Genomic DNA, 18711 nt, shown 5'->3' with positions numbered 1-18711 from the left:
ATAGGCAGTAAGCTAGTATTGTAACCTTCGACCACTAAAAACCACAAATAAAATTGAAAAACGTGGGTTCTATAACTTTGCAGCATACTGTAAGGAACACAGACATACTATGTAAATCAGGTATTGCACAAGTATTGAACACATACTGAGTACTGCATTGATGTTTTTGTGTACCAGGATAATGCCAGTACCAGTTAAACTGAAGAGTCATACACTCTTACTGCAGAGGGGATGAAGGACCTACTGTTTTACATCTAGGATGTCTCAGTCTGCTACTGAATATGTATACCTGAAAATAGGCCCCTACCACACACCCCCCAACGGATGTTGGTGGTTTTTCTTATATCAGTCTCATACGTAAAAATGCAGAACACCAACGAGAAATTCACATTTATTGGGTCTGTGATATTTTTAGACCCTCCAGATTCTAGATTTAAGGATTATTTGTTGTTTTTGAGGATTTTAAGGCATTAAGTACGGAAAATCTAATTTAAAGGTGCATGAAGAAAGAACAACATCATGCAGTCACATTTGGGTACAGCAGTCCATGTTTCAAAACGAACATATCCACTCTCAACTTGAGATACTTTTAGAGCTAGCTATTTATTTCTAATTCACTGTTCGCATTGTTAGCTCAGTGTTAGCCTGTAGTCTTCTTTATCCAATATTAGAGTAAAACAAAACGTTGCTGTGGCATCTTAGGGGTACAAGAAATAACTTCTGGGTCACTCCTGTAACTGGCTTATGATCTTCACACAATACTGCTGCGTTTTGCTGGATGGTGCTGATCTGATAACAAATGCTGGTGCAGTGTTTGTGTTGAAGGTGTAGCAACTTGTGGGCTTACATATGACTGGCTCTGGATCAAGAAAGTATAGAGTTGGGAGAGACAGTAAACTGTAACTATGTCCCTTTGTGGCCATTTTGAAAGGAGAAAAACTATAAAGTAAATGGCCTGTATTTGATATAGCGCCTTCTAAAGTCCTAGAACCCCCCAAGGTGCTTTACAACACAATCAGTCATGCACCCATTCACGCACACATTCACACCCTGGTGGTGATGAGCTACACTGTAGCCACAGCTGCCCTGGGGCACACTGACTGGTCCCTCTGAACACCACCAGCAGGCAAGGTGGAATATATGTGTCTTGCTCAAGGACACAATGACAGCAAAAGACTGGGTGGGGCTTGAGCCTGCAACCTTCAGTTTCCAGGGCGAGTACTTAACTCCTGTGCCACCATCGCCCCAACAACTAACAACCCCTTAGCTGGATTAGAAGAAAATCTGTTTCCATGTAACCTTCCCTCTAACATGATTGAAACATTGGACTGTTTTGTGATTATTTCAGAGTAAAATTCTTACTTATTGCTTCTTTAAGGCTTTTAAAACGTTTAAAGGATCCTTAGATACCCTGTAAATTCCCTGCAATTTGCATAAATTACTTTTGAACTTCCAATGTGAATCATTTTAGTTAAGACCTACTGAGCAAAGGGAAGTTTTCATTATGCTTAAATTTATGCAGGTAGACCACTTAAAATGTGTGCATACTTCTACTTTTCCTGATAAAAACATGCACTTTTTGCAATCCTGGAAAAAACACAGAGATGCAGATCTGCAGTTATGCCTGAGAAACAGTATCATGGTGACTAAATGGCTTTTATGCATCCAATTACAAGGCACTGAGCTGAAGTCCCCTAATGTCCTTATCAAGCAGGAGCCAAATGGCCTACATCCTGTGCAGGAATCCAACACCGTATCGAAAAGAGTAGATTTCATTCGTGCATCTGGCTCCTACAGCTGATAATATCTGCCACAGCTGAGTGGGACCAACCACGATACTTTCTCCAACAGGCTAAATATTTGCACCAAAATGCAAAACGTTGAATACAATCCCCCAACTTCCTTATTTCTGGGCATACAATAAACAACCAGGAGATGAAAAGATTATGGTGTGGCAGCTGATGAGTGACCAGTCTGACTGATGTGTTTATTAGTCTAAAAAAGCCACCTGATTATGTGAAATTTGCCAAGTTTCTGGGTTGCTAAGATCTCATTCTGCCTGACGTAAATTCCCTTTTCTTTTCTGTGTAAAGGACTTGTCATTCAGACAAATTAAATTGGGTTGTTGAGGTTAAACCCAGTCAGGTTGTATTGTGGAGGTGTTTCACATTCCTGGAGGATGGAAGGAGGGTTTCCTTGGACTCATTACTCTTGGCGGGATTTTGGAGTCATGTTCCTCCAGGATTTAAAAGAGAGAGTATGTGGGGTGGGATTGAATGGGCCTCTTTGTAGATGCAGCTCGTTTAAACGCATGTCACAGTCGCACACGCCAGCTTTAGCAGTGCTGAATCACCCATCAGCGTCCAACGCTGATGCCAACTCTTTCCACAGACACACACTCACACGTGAGACATGTTTTTTAGGCTTTTGAAAGAATTTGCATAAATCGTAACTAAACGACAATGTGTCAAATATCGGAAGAGCTGTTTTATTCAATTATACGATTTTATTGACAAAATACGTTATTTAAAAAAATAGGTGCTGCATCTTTTGTACATATTGGGAAAGAGCTGGCAGAAACAATTTCTGACCCCAGAAAAGATCAGTATGGTTGTAGTTTTATTGAAAAAAAAACATTTAAATTTGATGTTCCTTTTTCCGGTGGAGGAAATTTAGACGAATATCATTAAATACTTTGATGAGTGCAGTCTCAGTGCTGTGGTGTTGTCCAAAGCCTGACTGGAAACTATCTAGCAGGTTTGTCTCTAAAAAGTTGTTCAACTGGATCATAACAGCTCTTTCAATAATTTTCCCAAATGAAAGGGAGATTACAGATTGGTCTGTAGTTATTCATCACAAAGAGATCTAGTTTTCCTTTCTTTAGAAGAAGCTTAACAGCAATGTAGAGAGGGTAATTATGTAAGTATTTGGGTGCTTTTAAAGCTTAATATAGTAAGCTTTAAAAGCAAATTAGTTTTTTTTGTGCACGCCTGTTACCTGGAGACACACAAACAAACTACTACAGGTTCAGCAGATATCTGGTTGTAGATCTGTGTTTACACTGAGAAACTTCTGAACAAAGTACAAGCAGGTAATGGCAAAAACAATACTTTGAGCTAACAATGCTAATGGTGAAGCAAATGGTCAGCTCTAAAAGTATCTCAAGCTACTTTTTCAATTACCAACAACTGGATATTACAGTGAAATGTATTTATCTATTTATCAACTTACTGTGTGTGACTTAGGGGTTGACCGATTTAGTGGTTGGCGGCCTAATTGGGCCGATATTTAGCAATTTTTCATCACTGGCATCGGCCGATAATCCTCTTTAGTAGAGCTAATTTAAAGTCAGGCACCTCGGCAGGCAGCCTGCTGCTGCTGGAAGCCGGTGAAGAACCCCAAAGCAAAACTCTGGGAGAATTTAACTGAGGAAAAAGTAAGGCTTCTCTTTTGTGTTTCAAAACTCTTCAGCTGTATTTTTAGTGTGAATTAAAAGTAAAATATGAAATAATACTTAGCTGAGTGAAAGAAAAAACGAGCCGTAAGAGCCGGTAACCGGCAGAATGCTACCAATGCTAGGCTGTTAAGAACTTTAGAGACCTTAAACTCTCAGCTGCTTAACATATTAGCTCCAGTTTTATAAATGTTATTCTTTTCCTGTATGGTAGTTGGAGAATTTCACTCAGTGCGCGGAATAGAGGAGAGTAGACTCCAGCAGCGTTGTGTCTGTCGCTGTCGTTGTGTCCTTGGACAAGACACTTAACCCACCTTGCCTGCTGGTGGTGATCGGAGGGACCGGTGGCGCCAGTGCTCGGCAGCCTCGCCTCTGTCAGTGCGCCCCAGAGCAGCTGTAGCTACATCGTAGCTCATCACCACCAGTGTATGAATGTGTGTGTGAATGGGTGAATGACTGTTTGTGTTGTAAAGCACCTTGGGGGTTTCCAGGACTCTAGAAGGCGCTACATCAAATACAGACCATTTTTACCATTTAATTCACCTTTTTAAGACAAGAATTTATAGAACAAATGTGTATGATTGTGTGGACAGCTGTACCTGGCTGAATGTCCATTTTGCTTCTTCTCCTGGGACCGTCCTTTCTGGGCTCCATCTTCGTACGACCCCTCCAACTCTGAATCCTGGAAGAACCGCTCACATTCAGAGTCTGAATATGAGACAAAAGAAATGTGAAACGAGATCCATCGTACGTTTTGTAGAATGAAACTAAATGGCCATCTTTTTGTTTAAAGACACACCTTAAAAATAACAAAGACAGTTAAACAACGTAAACCCTGCGGTACATTATCATCACAATGCTGAGCTGACTTCTTTACTGAAAAGCAAAACTTTGTCGTGTGCGGTTTGGAGTTTGGAGAAATTAATCCTTTAGACGGTTTTGAAGACATTGTTGAAGCTCATCACACCGGATCATTTCCCGTAAATTCAATATGCATCAAATAAGGAATAACAGAGGGAGGGAAATTAGATTGTTTCCCAAAAATGCTACTGGTTTTCAGTAAACAAGTCAAATGAGAATGTGCTATCTGATGAAGGAATCCTCCAGAGTTTAGACGAGATCAAAGGTCGGTGATTTTACCCAATCAAAGTTTTATTGCTGTAAACTTATTCTACCATTAGGTCATGCTAGGATAACAACCCCTACCGAGGCTGTGGTGCAGAGAGTCGGTGGTGCTGGGTCGACTGCCGGAGCGTGTCGGAGGCCGGGAGTTGAATCGGGAAGGAATTAAGCTTCCTTCCTCACTCTTCTGCCTGCTGAGAGGATATTCCCTGTTTCTGTCGCTCTCACATCCCCGACTGCCGGCTCCAATCTCGCTGCAAATAAAAACAAAGACAAAAACAACACAATGAGCGTTGGACTTCAGACACCTGGCATTTTCATCCCTATTTTCAGTGCTTAGTAATTTAACTTTTATACAGTTTCTGGGGCAAAATATTATGACTGTGATCTATTGCGCAACTTATATTGACAATAGAAACATTATTAATAATGTCAGTGAACAACATTTTTAGGTATCTTAGACAAAATTATGAGAAGCTGTAAATCATAATAAAAGTGATCTAATATTGTTCCGTGTACTACTCAGCTCCCTTCAACGTCAACTATGTGTGTATGTTTAACCTGCTTAGTGGCCTAGTGGTGGAGCGTCCGCCATGGGACTGGGAGATCAGGGTTCAAATCCCGGTCGAGTCGTACCAAAGACTTTAAAAATGGGACCCAATGCCTCCCTTCCTGGCCCCCCTTTAAAGGGGTTGGATTGGTGGGTTAAACCACCAAATAGTTCCCGAGTGCAGCCACAGCTGGATAGGATAGGTCAAATGCAGAGATGAATTTCACCAGCATTTGATAACTAATGGGACTTTGTATGTGTGTGTGTGTGTGTGTGTGTGTTTGTGTATGTGTGTGTGTGTGTGTGTTTGTGTATGTGTACTGAACTTACCCCGTGCTTACATTACGATAGGAACTGGGGGTGACCGGCCGCTGTAAGGGCTCGTCATCATTTGGCTGAGGCAGAGGAGTTGACTTCCTCTTCACTTTAGTCATGTTGGTCATAATCTACCACATTCAGACAGTGACTTTAAGCTTGGGCTAAACATTTTATACAACTTTATCAACTTAATTAAAAGAAAAATAACAATTAAACCTATTTGACAAGATGATCTGAACTATCATTGAGCTGAATATCAAAAAGCTGTGAATGCATTCAGTACTAAAGCCTATTATTAGCATCTCCCACTGGTTTCAGTAATTCTGCAGATAGTCATTAATTACCTTGGTAATTGTGAGTTTAATTAGAAAAATAATCATTTTTAAATGTTAGTTAAACCTGCTGTTAATTAATTCAAACTGATACAGACATCATGTTGGTGTTTCGGAGCTCAGGAGCAGAGGGAGTCCTGACCATGGGCCCCCTACTTCCAAAAGTAAAAATGAATGGGAGTCTATGGAGTGATCGGGGCTACAATGATAATTGGAAAATGTTTTGGGGAAAACCTGGTCTGATGCGAAGAGACGGCATCCATCCCTCTTTGGATGGAGCAGCTCTTCTTTCTAGGAACATGGCCAGTTTTATTAGTCCTCCATGACAACCCAGGGTCCAGACCAGGAAGCAGAGTCGTAGTTTAACACACCCCTCTGCAGCTTCTGTACTGTTACCCACCCACTACCCCATAGAGACAGTGTCCTGCCCACAGCCAAAATCACACAGATTAAATATCAGGCTTAATAAAGCAAATCATGGAAATCTCATAAATATTAGAACAAATTCAACTGAGCAGAAATTTAGAAAAATTAAATGTGGGTTATTGAACATTAGGTTTATTTTTTCTAAGACTGTTAATTAATGACTTGATTTGTGATAATCAGATTTCTTTGCTCTCTCTCTCCCAGAATCCTGGCTGCAGCAAGACTATGTTAGTTTAAACGAGTCGACTCCTTCTAATTATTTAAATCATCATATTGCTCAAAGTACAAGGCGAGGAGGAGGAGTAGCAACCATTTTTCATTCGGACTTATTAATCAGTCCCTTACAGATTAATAGTTACAGTTCGTTTGAACATCTTATTCTTAGTTTTCCTAATCCAGATTGCAAAACTGTAAAACCACTCTTGTTTGTAGTTTTATATCATCCACCAGGCCCTTACTCTGAGTTTTTGGAGCAGATCTCTGATTTTTTATCTGATTTGGTGCTAAACACTGATAAGGTCATTGTAGTGGGGGATTTCAACATTCATGTGGACATTGAAAATGATAGCCTCAATGTAGCCTTTAGTAATATCTTAAACTCAATTGGTTTTACTCAAACAATACATAGCTCCACCCACTCCTGCCATCATACATTAGACCTTGTGCTGACTTAAGGCATTGAGTGTGAGGAAATAACGATCTTTCCACATAATCCAGACCTCTCAGACCACTTTCTGATAACCTTTGAGTTTTTTATAACTGAGTTCTCGAGACATGAAAGTAAATTTCACTATAGACGGTCTCTATCTGACAACGCTGTTGCATCTTTTAAATCAACTGTTCCATCTTTACTGTCCTCAGCATCTCAGAGGAACGTAGCAGATGGGCAATATTTTCATTTCTATCCCCTCACAAATTGATGGCTTAGTTCATCATGTTACTTCCTCTTTACGTGTGGCATTAGATGATGTTGCCCCTTTAAAAAAGAAGGCAAGTAGGGACAGGAAGTTGGCTTCCTGGTTTAATTCTCATTTACGAGCTTTAAAACAAAACTCTGGAAAATTGGAGAGAACATGGCACTCTATGCACCATGAGGAGTCCTACTTATCCTGGAAAAATAGTCTTGTGCTTTATAAAAATAAGCTTAGACAAACTAGAACTGCTTATTTCTCAGCGTTAATTGAGGAGAATAAGAATAATCCTAAATTTCTTTTCAGTACAGTAGCCAAACTTACACAGAATCATAGCTCTGAACCATCTATTCCCTTAGCCCTCAGCAGCAATGACTTTATGGGATTTTTCACACGTAAAATTAATTCTATTAGAAACAAAATCTATAGCATCTCCCTAATGCAATTTCTTCTTCCTCAGCGAGGCAGCATCAGAGGTAACTGTAGAACCTCATCTGTGTTTGAACCGTTTTGATCCAGTTGAGTTTTCAGAGTTATCAAAAATATTAGCTTCATCTAAACCTTCAACTTGCATTTTAGATCCAATCCCAACCAAATTATTTAAAGATGCATTTCCTTTGGCTACTGCCCCCATTCTAGATATACTCAATCTATCTTTAGTAAATGGATACGTACCACAGGATTTTAAGGTTGCTGTAATCAAACCTTCACTTAAGAAGCCTTCTTTGGATCCAGATGACCCAATGAATTACAGACCAATACCTAACCTTCCATTTTTATCCAAAGTCCTGGAGAAAATAGTGGCCATCCAAGTATGTGAGAATTTAAACACTAATCTGTTTGAGGAATTTCAGTCTGGTTTTAGAGAGTATCACAGCACTGAAACTGCCTTAGTGAGAGTTACAATGATATTCTCATGGCCTCAGATATGAATCTTGTGTCTGTTCTAGTCTTGTTAGATCTCAGTGCTGCCTTTGACACAGTAGATCACAATGTTCTTGTAGAAAGACGAACATGTTGTAGGGATCAAAGGAACAGAGCTAGGCTGGTTTAAATCCTACCTGTCTGATATATTTCATTTTGTACATGTACATGACAAATCTTCTTCATACTCCAGGGTTACTTGTGGAGTACCACAGGGTTTAGTGCTTGGACCAATTCTTTTCACTATATATATGCTCCCAATTGGTAAAATCATTAGACAGCATGGGATAAACTTCCACTGTTATGCTGACGATACTCAGTTATGTTTATCCATTAACCCTGATGAACCTAATCGGTTAGGTAGATTACAGGCTTGTCTTGAGGACATAAAAAATTGAATGACTCTAAACTTTTTGCTTTTAAACCAAGACAAGACGGAAGTTCTCATCTTTGGACCAGAAATCCAGAAAAGGAAATTGCTTAGTCAATCACTTGACCTGAATGGCATTACATTAGGCTCCGAGAACAAAGTAAGGAACCTTGGTGTTATCTTTGACCAGGACATGTCATTCAAATCCCAAGTTAAACAGGTTTGTAGGATTTCCTTTTTCCACCTTCGGAGTATTGCTAAGATTAGAAGCATCCTTTCCAGGAGTGATGCTGAAAAACTAGTTCATGCATTTATTACATCAAGACTGGATTACTGTAATTCATTACTCTCAGGAAGTCCACAGAATGTAGTTAAAAGTCTTCAGCTTGTCCAAAATGCTGCAGCTAGAGTTCTGATGAGAATTACAGAGAGATCATATCTCTCCTGTCTTAGCTTCCCTACATTGGCTACCTGTTAAATTCAGAATAGATTTTAAGATCCTTCTTCTCACATATAAAGCTCTTAATAATCAAGCTCCATCATACATCAGTGATCTGATTGTTCCATATGTTCCTAACCGAGCACTTCGCTCTCAGACTGCAGGTTTACTGGTGGTTCCCAGAATATCGAAAATTAGGATGGGAGGCAGATCTATTAGTTATCAGGCTCCTCTCCTATGGAACCAGCTCCTGGCTTTAGTCCGTGAGGCAGACATCTTGTCTACTTTTAAGACTAGGTTTAAAACATTCTTATTTGATAGGGCCTATAGTTAAAATCTGATGTTAGCCTAGATCTGGACAAGTGGGGGAGTAGAGGGAGGTGGAATGTACAGTCGGTAAAGACGGCTCTCCGTTGCCCTGCCTTCAACATGCCTCCATCTAAAAAGGCTAGGTTATCCAGAGTTATCTCTGTAGTTATGCTGCTATTGGCTTAGACTGCTGGAGGATACACTGACCACTTTTCACACTACTACTTTCTTCTACAATCTGCTCTTTAACTATATTATTTTCTGCAATTTCAGCTGTTAACTTTATTTTTTCTCTAAGTGTTTTTCTCCCCAGAAGAAGCTACAGTGATGTTCTGCTGGTGGCCTCATGGAGGGGGCCATCGTCTAGCACACTGCTGCTAACCACTTAAACATTCTCCCTCTCCTGATAATAACTTTTTGCTTTCCTTGACGTTGGATGTGCTACTGCTAGTTTACCTGTTTAATTATGGATTCATTAGGATAAATACAATAAAGTTTATCTCGCGCCAAATAGAATATTTACGAAGAAATCACAATGTAACCATAGACACATTGCTGCGTGTGTGTCTGCTCTGTCTTCTCGATCCCCAGTGAGTCGTGGCGGATGGCTGCTTATACTGAGCCAGGATCCTCTGGAGGTTTCTTCCTGTTAAAAGGGAGTTTTCCTCTCCACTGTCGCTATATGCTTGCTTAGTATGATGATTGCTATAAAGTCCCTGACACTAGTCAGTGACTTGATGCAATTTGCAATTTTGGTTTCCTTACATAGGAAACATTTTTTTTCTGATTGGCTTAATGAACTGACCTGGATTGGAATGTTTATTATGTGAAGTGCCTTGAGATGACTCTTGTCGTGATTTGGTGCTATTTAAATAAAATTGAATTGAATCAAAGTTATTTTCTTATCCTGTTAGAAATGTGTCATGGATTTCATATATGATGTCCGTGAATTATAAAGACGCATTTTGATGCAAATAAAGAGCTTTTTTTTTTGACAGGCAGCAAAAGTTACTTTAGGTTTTATGTGAAGACGTAACCGACTACAAATTCTCGTCTCACCAAATAAACGCTATTGAAACACATATGGAGAAGAAGAGATGAACAACAGCTGTGAGTTTAACAAGCTTCAAATCCTTCTTATTGGACAAAAGAAGGAGCATTAAACAAGGAGAAAACCACCGAAAGCTGGTCATGTGGTAAAGTAGCTGCCACGCTAGTGGAGAAGAGATCCTGTAGTGACGTCTGATTTGTAGTCATTTTATTTACAAATTTTTACAAGCTAATAAATCACAAACTATGTGACAGACATGGTCAAAACATGTATTATTATTTTTCATTTAAATTGAAGTTCAACATATGTGTGATTTAGGCTGTAAGGCAAAGTGGAACAAAAAACAACTTATAGCCCCGTTCTTTTCCATTCATTTTTGTTTTTTCGTTTAGGGGACCCAAGAGCCGACCAGAAGGGGAGGAGACTTAGGCTCCCCAAACATCATCAGTGAAAACATTATCAGTTCTACTCTGTCTGGTCTCGTCTGTCATCTCATTGGTGTGTGTGTGTGTGTGTGTGTGTGTGTGTGCGTGCGTGTGTGCGTGGTATATAGTGTTCTGCTCTTACCCCTAAGTACTCTGTGGTGAGCAGACTCTCTCCAGACAGTTCTCTCTGCTGTGGTTGAAAAACTTCCTCTTTATCAAGGTCTATCTCCATTAAATCTTCCTGTCATAAAATGTTAACAAACAAGTCAGATTTACGACACCGACTGTAGTTGGAGTTTCTTGTGTAGAAGAACCTCAAGATGGAAGGAATTACTTTTAAGAGGACAAGACGGAGGGCTGGTCCGAGTGGTGCTCGGTTCTTGCTGGTGGAATTAAACAATGTCACAGCAAAAAGAAGTAATAAAAGTTTTAGAGCTGTGACGCCATTATTCGTATTATTTACAAGCAACTGTTAGTTTAACTAGGTTAAGCTGAAGTTAGAATGTGAAATGCTTAACGATAATTTTTGTGCCCATCATTGGATGTTTTTTAGTAAGTGCTGCATGTTAGCACAAACGTAACATGGTGGAGGGTTGATCATTTAGGCCTGTTTTGCAGCTACAGGACTTAGACACCTTTGATTTATGATATGATTTTATCATGAATCATAGGATAGATGTTTGGCCCAAAAGACCTACGATGTGGTTCATTGGGTTATAGTTCATCAACTGGTTTTAGTGCCTACCTACCCAGCCGTAATCTGTTTTAACTGTGTTACAAGAGGAAGTACTTTCCTTTAAACATGACGGTTCAACTTAATCATTGTAGTAAATGAACAGCAAATAAAAAGCCGGATATGAAAAGCCCCGAACAAGGGTGCTTAGTTTTTTTTAACAAGATTGTGACAGGATGTTCACACACAATTACGTACTTTACACTTAGTTTGTACACTGTACACACTGTGATACGCCCAGAAGGTTCCTACCATACACCCTCCTTAATAAATCATTTTCCCACAGAATTTCAATCCCAGTAGCTCCCTGTGAACACAAACTGGTGAGTAACACCCTATATCCAGCCATTACAAGATACCCGTCTACCACAGGTAATTGCATGGTTTCCTTTTTCTGTGTTCCTCCTTTTTTTTTAATTCTTCAAACAGTTTCACACAACAGTTCTTTTCATTTATTTTTTATATACTCTGACTTTTTTTTAATTAACTTGGTGATATACAATTAATATGTATGCTCATTGGCTTATAGACGTCTTACATCATTGTCATCCTCATCTTCTTCGTCATCCGATTCTGGTCCCTCTTCTTCTGCTGGGTAGAAAACAATAACAACAAGATTTTGAACCTTTTTGGTTCCAGTAGGTGATATAAAGATGAAATAGTTTTAGTGGCTATAAAGCAAACCTGAGTTTAACTGTTTGATTATGAACTCAATCTGCCGGTTAAGATCTGGGTTCTCCTCTTTGTTGTAACAGCGAAGAATTTCCTCAACGCTCTGAACACGTTAAAGGAATAAAAACACAGCACATTCTCTGGGAAACATTCAGTAAATGATCATCTTTAATCAGCCTCTGTATCAAAAAAAGATCTTAACTTTAGAACTTAAGGGTTAATGCATTTTTGCCACCTCACCATCTCTCTGGCTTCCTGCTGCACCGAGGCGACGCTCAGGATACTGTAGAGAGCTCCGTTCACATAGGGTCGTATCTGAGGACAGCAGTGAGATGATTAGTAAACGTGTTGTCAGCTTATGCACTGGTTGAGGTTTAAAGACAGTCACATACATTTAATATATTACTCCAATTTCTTTTAAGAATTAGACTTATATTAAATAAATGTACTGGTAGTTTTTTGCCAACTGATAAAAAATGTGCTGTTTACAGTTTAACACCCATGAGTGTAATCTGTGTGCTTAACTCTCATTGTACGTGCAACATCTGTGTCCGCGTGGTGACAGACATGTGAGTCACCTCGTGGTTCTCGTGTCCGAGGAGGTCAGTCAGAACTTTGAGCACATGCTTGGCGATCTCTGCACACTTCCTTTTTCCTGCAAACACAACACACGTACACTCAGGATTGTTTGATTTGGCATCACAATAAATCTTTTCTTTTTTTGTTTGTTTTAGTTTGTAAAAAAAAAAAAGAAAAAAAAAGAAAAAGCCAAATAAGGTACAAAGAAAGACTGTTAGACTGAATTGAGTTATGATTTTGTCATGACATTTGCAGTGGTCTCTAGTATATACTGTGATGGACAGAAGACGGAAGCTGCCGAGCTCCGAGGGTGTGGTGATTGGACACCAGCTGGTCCTCGTTATGGACAACAAGGCCAGGGAGGATAAAAGGGTGACAGGCCTACTGAGAGGTGTGCGTGGTCGACCTGTCATTGTGGCATCGGACTTTGGGGGGTGGGGTCGTTCGCAGCCGGGTAGGGCTGCCGGCGACGAAGATAGCTGAACAGGTGTTTAGTCAGGTGTGGGTCAGAAATAAGCTGAGGAGACGAGGGGTGTGTCCCAGGCTTCAGAGGCGAGATAGGGGACCGTTTAGGGTCCTCGAGCGGGTGACAGACGTGTTATACAGGCTAGTACCCGTTGAGGGGGGTCCTGAGAGTGTGATTCATTTCAACCGACTTAAGCCGTGCACTTCTCTTCCACTAGTTGCAGCACCGATGGCTGTGGGGTCCCGAGAGAGAGCGAGGCAGAGTCTGCGTCAGCAGGTTGCCACCTGGGAGGACATCAGCAGGGTTCATCGACGGTCTGCAGAGACAAGCAGGTCTGGCGGCGCAAGTGACCCGGCCCCATCACGTGGAGAGGCTGCTCGAGGAGGTGCTGCTGCAGGAGGACCGGAAGGACGTCTCCCTGGGGAGATCGACAGACGTGGAGCTGCGGAACAGCGGGTGGTTCATCAGCCGGATGCCACCTGGGGGGACATCAGCAGGAGTGCTCAACGGTTTTCGGAGACGAAGGGCTCCGGTGATTCAAGCAACCCTGCCCCATTGCATGGAGAGGCTGCTCGAGGGGGTGCGGTTGGAAGAGGATCGGGAGGACGTATCCCTGAGAAGGTCGAGGGACCTGGAGCTGTGGAGCAACGCGTGGTTCGTCAGAGGAGACCCCCTGTTTGGTATAAGGATTATCAGGTGGAAATCTAGGACTCGAGGGCGAGTCCTTCAGGACAAAGAAGGGGAGAGTGTGATGGACAGAAGACGGAAGCTGCCGGGCTCTGAGGGTGTGGTGATTGGACACCAGCTGGTCCTCGTTATGGACAACAAGGCCAGGGAGGATAAAAGGGTGACAGGCCTACTGAGAGGTGTGCGTGGTCGACCTGTCATTGTGGCATCGGACTTTGGGGGGTGGGGTCGTTCGCAGCCGGGTAGGGCTGCCGGCGACGAAGATAGCTGAACAGGTGTTTAGTGTTCCAGCGCCAGGAGGGAAGGCTGGTCGCCTTCTTTAGACAGCTAGGGCTGGGCATAGGTGATGCCAAGGCCGCGCCGACATCTGCCGCTACGGACTCTGGCAGTGGACTTATGTTGTGGATTTACCCGCCGTCCTCGCAAGCTACACCCCGGGGCGTTGGACGGCGTTGGAAGCTCAGACCCCGGGGACGGGGGTCACACCATCCGTGACAGCTAAGTACCGCTGCTGATGTGATTCATGCTGGACAGTTGGTTTTAGAAGAGAGGGCTTGGGCCATGGTGTTTTATCGTTGTGTTTTATTATTGATTGTGCAATAAAGTGTGTCTTTTATAAGCCGTTGCCTACTGGTGGTGTGTTCAGGTTCTGACTGGAGGGCAAGATATTCTGCCCGTGCTGCCCACGGCTACTTTTATTACAATACGAATGAAGCGATCTTTGTGGCAAATAAAGCTCCGGTGCTCCTGTTCCGGGGAGTGGAAGTTAGCCAGAGGAGTAGGGAGCAGAACACGGCAGGATTTTGGGTCTTTTTCCTGATATTTGGTCATCTCGCCACTGATTTGCTGCAGTAACATGACTCTGATTTATATTTCTCTGTCAGCTTGAGTATGGAGTCGCACACACACATTTTCCTTCACTTCTCCTTTGCCTAGTGTTACAAAGCCAGGACAGCAGAGTGCGTAGAGATTTTCTGGGGGTATCCTGTCACTACTGAAGTCACGTCTCCAGTTCACGATAGAGTATTTACTATTGTGTGCCTATAGTGTGTGTTTATGTATTTCAGAGTTTTCAACACGGACACATTTGTTTATGTTTATGTTTGTTCATTTAGCAGATGCTTTTATCCAAAGTGACTTACAATTTATAACCTATAGGGCATGTTGTGATCTGTGGGGGAAACCGGAGAACCCGGAGGAAACCCACGCATGCATGGGGAGTAGGGATGCACCGATACGATACTGGTATCGGTGCCGATACAGATACCAATACAAGTATCGGTATCGGTAAAAGTTAACCGATACCAGTAACCGATACCAATGCAGTTGCTTGAAAGTGGCTTCACTGTAACTTGTCATTTCTGTTCACCTAATAGTTTAGTTTAGTGATGATTTCCATTCATATATTTTACTTTTTATCTACCTCACAGTCTTTTCCTGTTGAAAGCAGAGAAGAAAATAAAATCTGTATTCCAAATCATGAAATTTTTTTCGTGGTAGAAGTATCGGTATTGCCAATCGGTATCGGCGAGTACTCAGATCCAAGTATCGGTATCGTATCAGTTTGGAAAAAAGTGGTATCATTGCATCCCTAACACACAAGAACACGCAACTCCACGCACAAAGGCCGCAGCCCAGCCGAGTTTCAAACCTGCAACCTTCGTGCTGCGAGGCAACAGTGCTAACCACTGCACCACCATGCAGCCCAGATTTGTCCCTCATTCTCCTCCACTTCTTCACGCAGTCACCACCTCTAAACCCACATTTCCCTTCCATGAATTAAAGGTTTGCTGTGTATCTTTGTCAGTCTCGTGTGTATAAACGATCATAATGTCAGACTTTTTCCGTGAGATGCTCTCCAATCTGCTTTGGGTCTGCTGCTAGGTCTTTGGTGCTCATTTTATTTTTTTGATGGGGGGATGGCTGGGATACTGACTAATTTACAGGAAGTAGCATCCTGACTAATCACAGGCTTGTGGTTTCCATAACTTTTGACAGACAGATAAAAAATTGGGCGTGTATCCGTCACCCTTTCATCGATGCATAATGGCGCTGTGTGATTCTGTACCAACGCAGACAGAAGTATAAATTAGGCTTAACTTTGTTTGTTCTGCAACAGTGATGTTTTATCTCCACAAATAACAAACCTAAAGGAGTGCAGTGTAGTGGAGTAGCTAATGCTAACAGTTAGCTTCTACTAGAAGAGACACACTGTGCTCTCTTCCTGGACACTACGAGTAATTCCTCGTCTATTTTCTATCAGTGGCTAATGCAGGAAATAGTGGTAAAAGACTATTTTCATATTTAACCTGCATGTTAAACTCAGAGTGACTGATCATATTTCAAAAATAACAAGTAAAAATGGTTTGTCAGTGAACTTGGTCTTTAAATCTAATGATTGTATAATTAACCTAGTTGGTGTCATATTTGTGACTTAATTCAACAGCTGAGTGTTAACTTTCAGTGTTACGGTATAATGAGATGACTAAAGTCAGTTATTATTGTTTAACATAATTTATTTCATAATAACCCTAAACAAAAACAACCTATGTACGAGTGAAGGCATTGTGATTTATGACAGATGAACTGTGAAAGGGGCTAAAGATGCTACTCAATAACTGAATGACGTGTACTTTCTGCACTTTGATTTATTTTCCCTGTTTTTCATCGCCAGTTCAGCTGTGATAAAAGTACTCCAACATCTGGATAACGAGCTATGCTTCCACTCTACCTTTAGTACGCAGACACAAGTTCATAAGCAGAGCTGTAGAGTACTCCAGGGTGTAGTCACTCAGGCAGTCCGGGTCCTGCAGCTCATCTACAAGCCAACCGATCAGACCATCATCAATCATGGCCGTCTGCTGGCTTCTCCTAACAAGAGAAAATAACCACCACATTTATTCATCCTTCTCAACAAATTGTTCATCCTTGTTGAAGCTGATGGCTGATGATAAAATACAAGAAGACTTATTTCCTACACTGTCTCTGGATTTATTTTATGTGCATTTGGTTTTGGGGGACAAACTGAAAAATGCAGCTTCATTCCCCATTTTTCGTCAGGATGTTTTCTGAGATTGTAGAAAAGATATAAATTACACATATTATTAAAGAAAACCTGTTGTCCATAGTCAAATTTAGAAAAATAAAACATTTATTCTCTTATGTTTAACATGAATAGCTGATTCATCTTTACGTAAAACTGCATCACAACCACAACTGTTGAAGCAATGCAGTAACCAGCACAGACAACAACATCCAGATTTCAATGTATAGCTGGTAACAAGGTCAATCAAATAAAAATGTGCTTGCAGAGAAATGTTAGCTGGTTTTCTAAAAGGTAACTTTTAAAAGTGACCTGTAGAAAGAATTGATTATAAGATACGACAAACACAGCATAATTAGAAGCTAATTCCAGTGTGATGATTAAACAAAATTTAAAGTAAAATCCCAAATGTACCTCAGGCTAAGTTTCTGCAGAGCCACCAGGACATTTTTTCTAGTCAGGGACTCTTTGTCCTCCGTTTTTAAAGCTTCGGTCAGAACTTTCAGCAGCTTGGGGATCTGTGAGAGGTAAGCACGGCCTGAAGTCACAAACACAGAAAGAAATTAACATCAAATTAAAAATGGTTATTTAGTTCAAGAGTAGAGACTCTGATATGAATGACTTTAAAATGTGCCTGTTACCCTTTAGAAGAAGAAAAGTTTATTTATACAGCAACTTTTGAGATAAAAATCCCAAGGTGCTTCACAAGCACAACAAAAAAAAAAAGAGACTGAAAAATACAGAAATGAGAGAAACACGAGCAGGAAAACAAGTTAACGAGCAGCAGCAGCTCAACAGAAGGTCACGCCAAAGCCAGGTGAGTTTTCAGATGCTTTTTAAAGGAGACCACTTGAGTGCATTGGTCTCAGGCTCAGGGGGAGAGAGATCCAGAGCCTGGGAGCCACAGCAGCAGATGATCTGTCACCTTTGGTCTTTAGCCTGGTGTGCTGCACAACCAAAATCAGAATCTGAATCTGAATATTTTATTAATCCCAAAGGAAATCATTTGCAGATAAACAGTTTCTCCAGACAAAAGAATAAAAAGCTCAGGAAGTAACAATAATACTTAATAAAATAAAATAAAAATCCTAAGGTAAAAGGTCCCACTAAGCAAATATGGATTCAAGACTTGCAATACAAGTGATCTAGAAAACCATAATCCATATATAATGTAAGAAATGGTGCATTGAACTGTGGAATGGAAGCAGCACAAGATATGTAAGAACTACATCTAATAAATGAAACCTGACAGGTCATATGCAACATTAATGTAATTCATTCCACCTGCATCTGCAAAAGAAGTTTAAAGGATCAAATGTCCCTGCATCACGTTACAAGATTCCAAGAAAAATGAAAACTTCTCTGTTACTGGGAACAAAAACAAACACCATTCTACCATCATTGGTGGTTTCAGTCCTCCATGGAAATCTACCGAGGTCTTCCACCGGTTTCCTTCGTCGTAAGCAATGACTCAGCATACCCAAAAATGCTGATGTTTTATTAAACCCAACAGTGGTTGAAAACTCACCCTCTGCAAGGGAAGCAAATGCATTGATGAGACGAGCCGTGTACTGACGAACCACCTCATTGTTGGATCTCATCATATCAAGCACAGTTTTCTGGGGGGGGGAAGTCAAATTAAAATGATTTATTAGGATTTAATATTCACAGAGTAACACGACGTTCAGAACGTCTAAACTATCCACAATAACGTGACACATTAAAAAGATGTTAGTTAAGTTAGCATCAATTATATTCATTTCAAATGTCTTAATCCTACTTTCTGCATCACAATTAAACAAAATTAGGTTTAGATTAATATATATATATATATATATATATATATATATATATATATATATATATATATATATATATATATATATATATATATACACAC

At 40.8% G+C, this 18711-nt stretch overlaps 1 protein-coding gene across 4 annotated transcripts in view; it reads right to left on the bottom strand.

The window, feature by feature from the left end:
• Positions 1-18711, bottom strand: part of LOC107392757 (lisH domain-containing protein ARMC9) — a 37383-nt gene that overhangs the window by 5966 nt on the left and 12706 nt on the right. For 2 of the 4 annotated variants that reach the window (XM_015970722.3, XM_015970725.3), the window contains 11 exons: positions 18340-18430; positions 17226-17349; positions 16500-16639; positions 12615-12691; positions 12277-12351; positions 12049-12139; positions 11903-11955; positions 10774-10872; positions 5457-5572; positions 4661-4830; positions 4054-4162 (listed from right to left, as the gene is read on the bottom strand). In XM_015970722.3, coding sequence (XP_015826208.3) covers positions 4054-4162; positions 4661-4830; positions 5457-5572; positions 10774-10872; positions 11903-11955; positions 12049-12139; positions 12277-12351; positions 12615-12691; positions 16500-16639; positions 17226-17349; positions 18340-18430 — 1145 coding nt within the window. The remainder of the gene's footprint in view (positions 1-4053; positions 4163-4660; positions 4831-5456; positions 5573-10773; positions 10873-11902; positions 11956-12048; positions 12140-12276; positions 12352-12614; positions 12692-16499; positions 16640-17225; positions 17350-18339; positions 18431-18711) is intronic. The other 2 variants (XM_054752263.2, XM_015970726.3) reach the window with 1 other exon arrangement.

The sequence above is a fragment of the Nothobranchius furzeri genome, chromosome 8 (genome assembly GCF_043380555.1).
Source record: "Nothobranchius furzeri strain GRZ-AD chromosome 8, NfurGRZ-RIMD1, whole genome shotgun sequence".
In the NCBI taxonomy this organism is placed as follows: Eukaryota; Metazoa; Chordata; class Actinopteri; order Cyprinodontiformes; family Nothobranchiidae; genus Nothobranchius; species Nothobranchius furzeri.
Note: the sequence above shows the minus strand (reverse complement) of the source record. Positions and strands in the feature narration are given on the sequence as shown.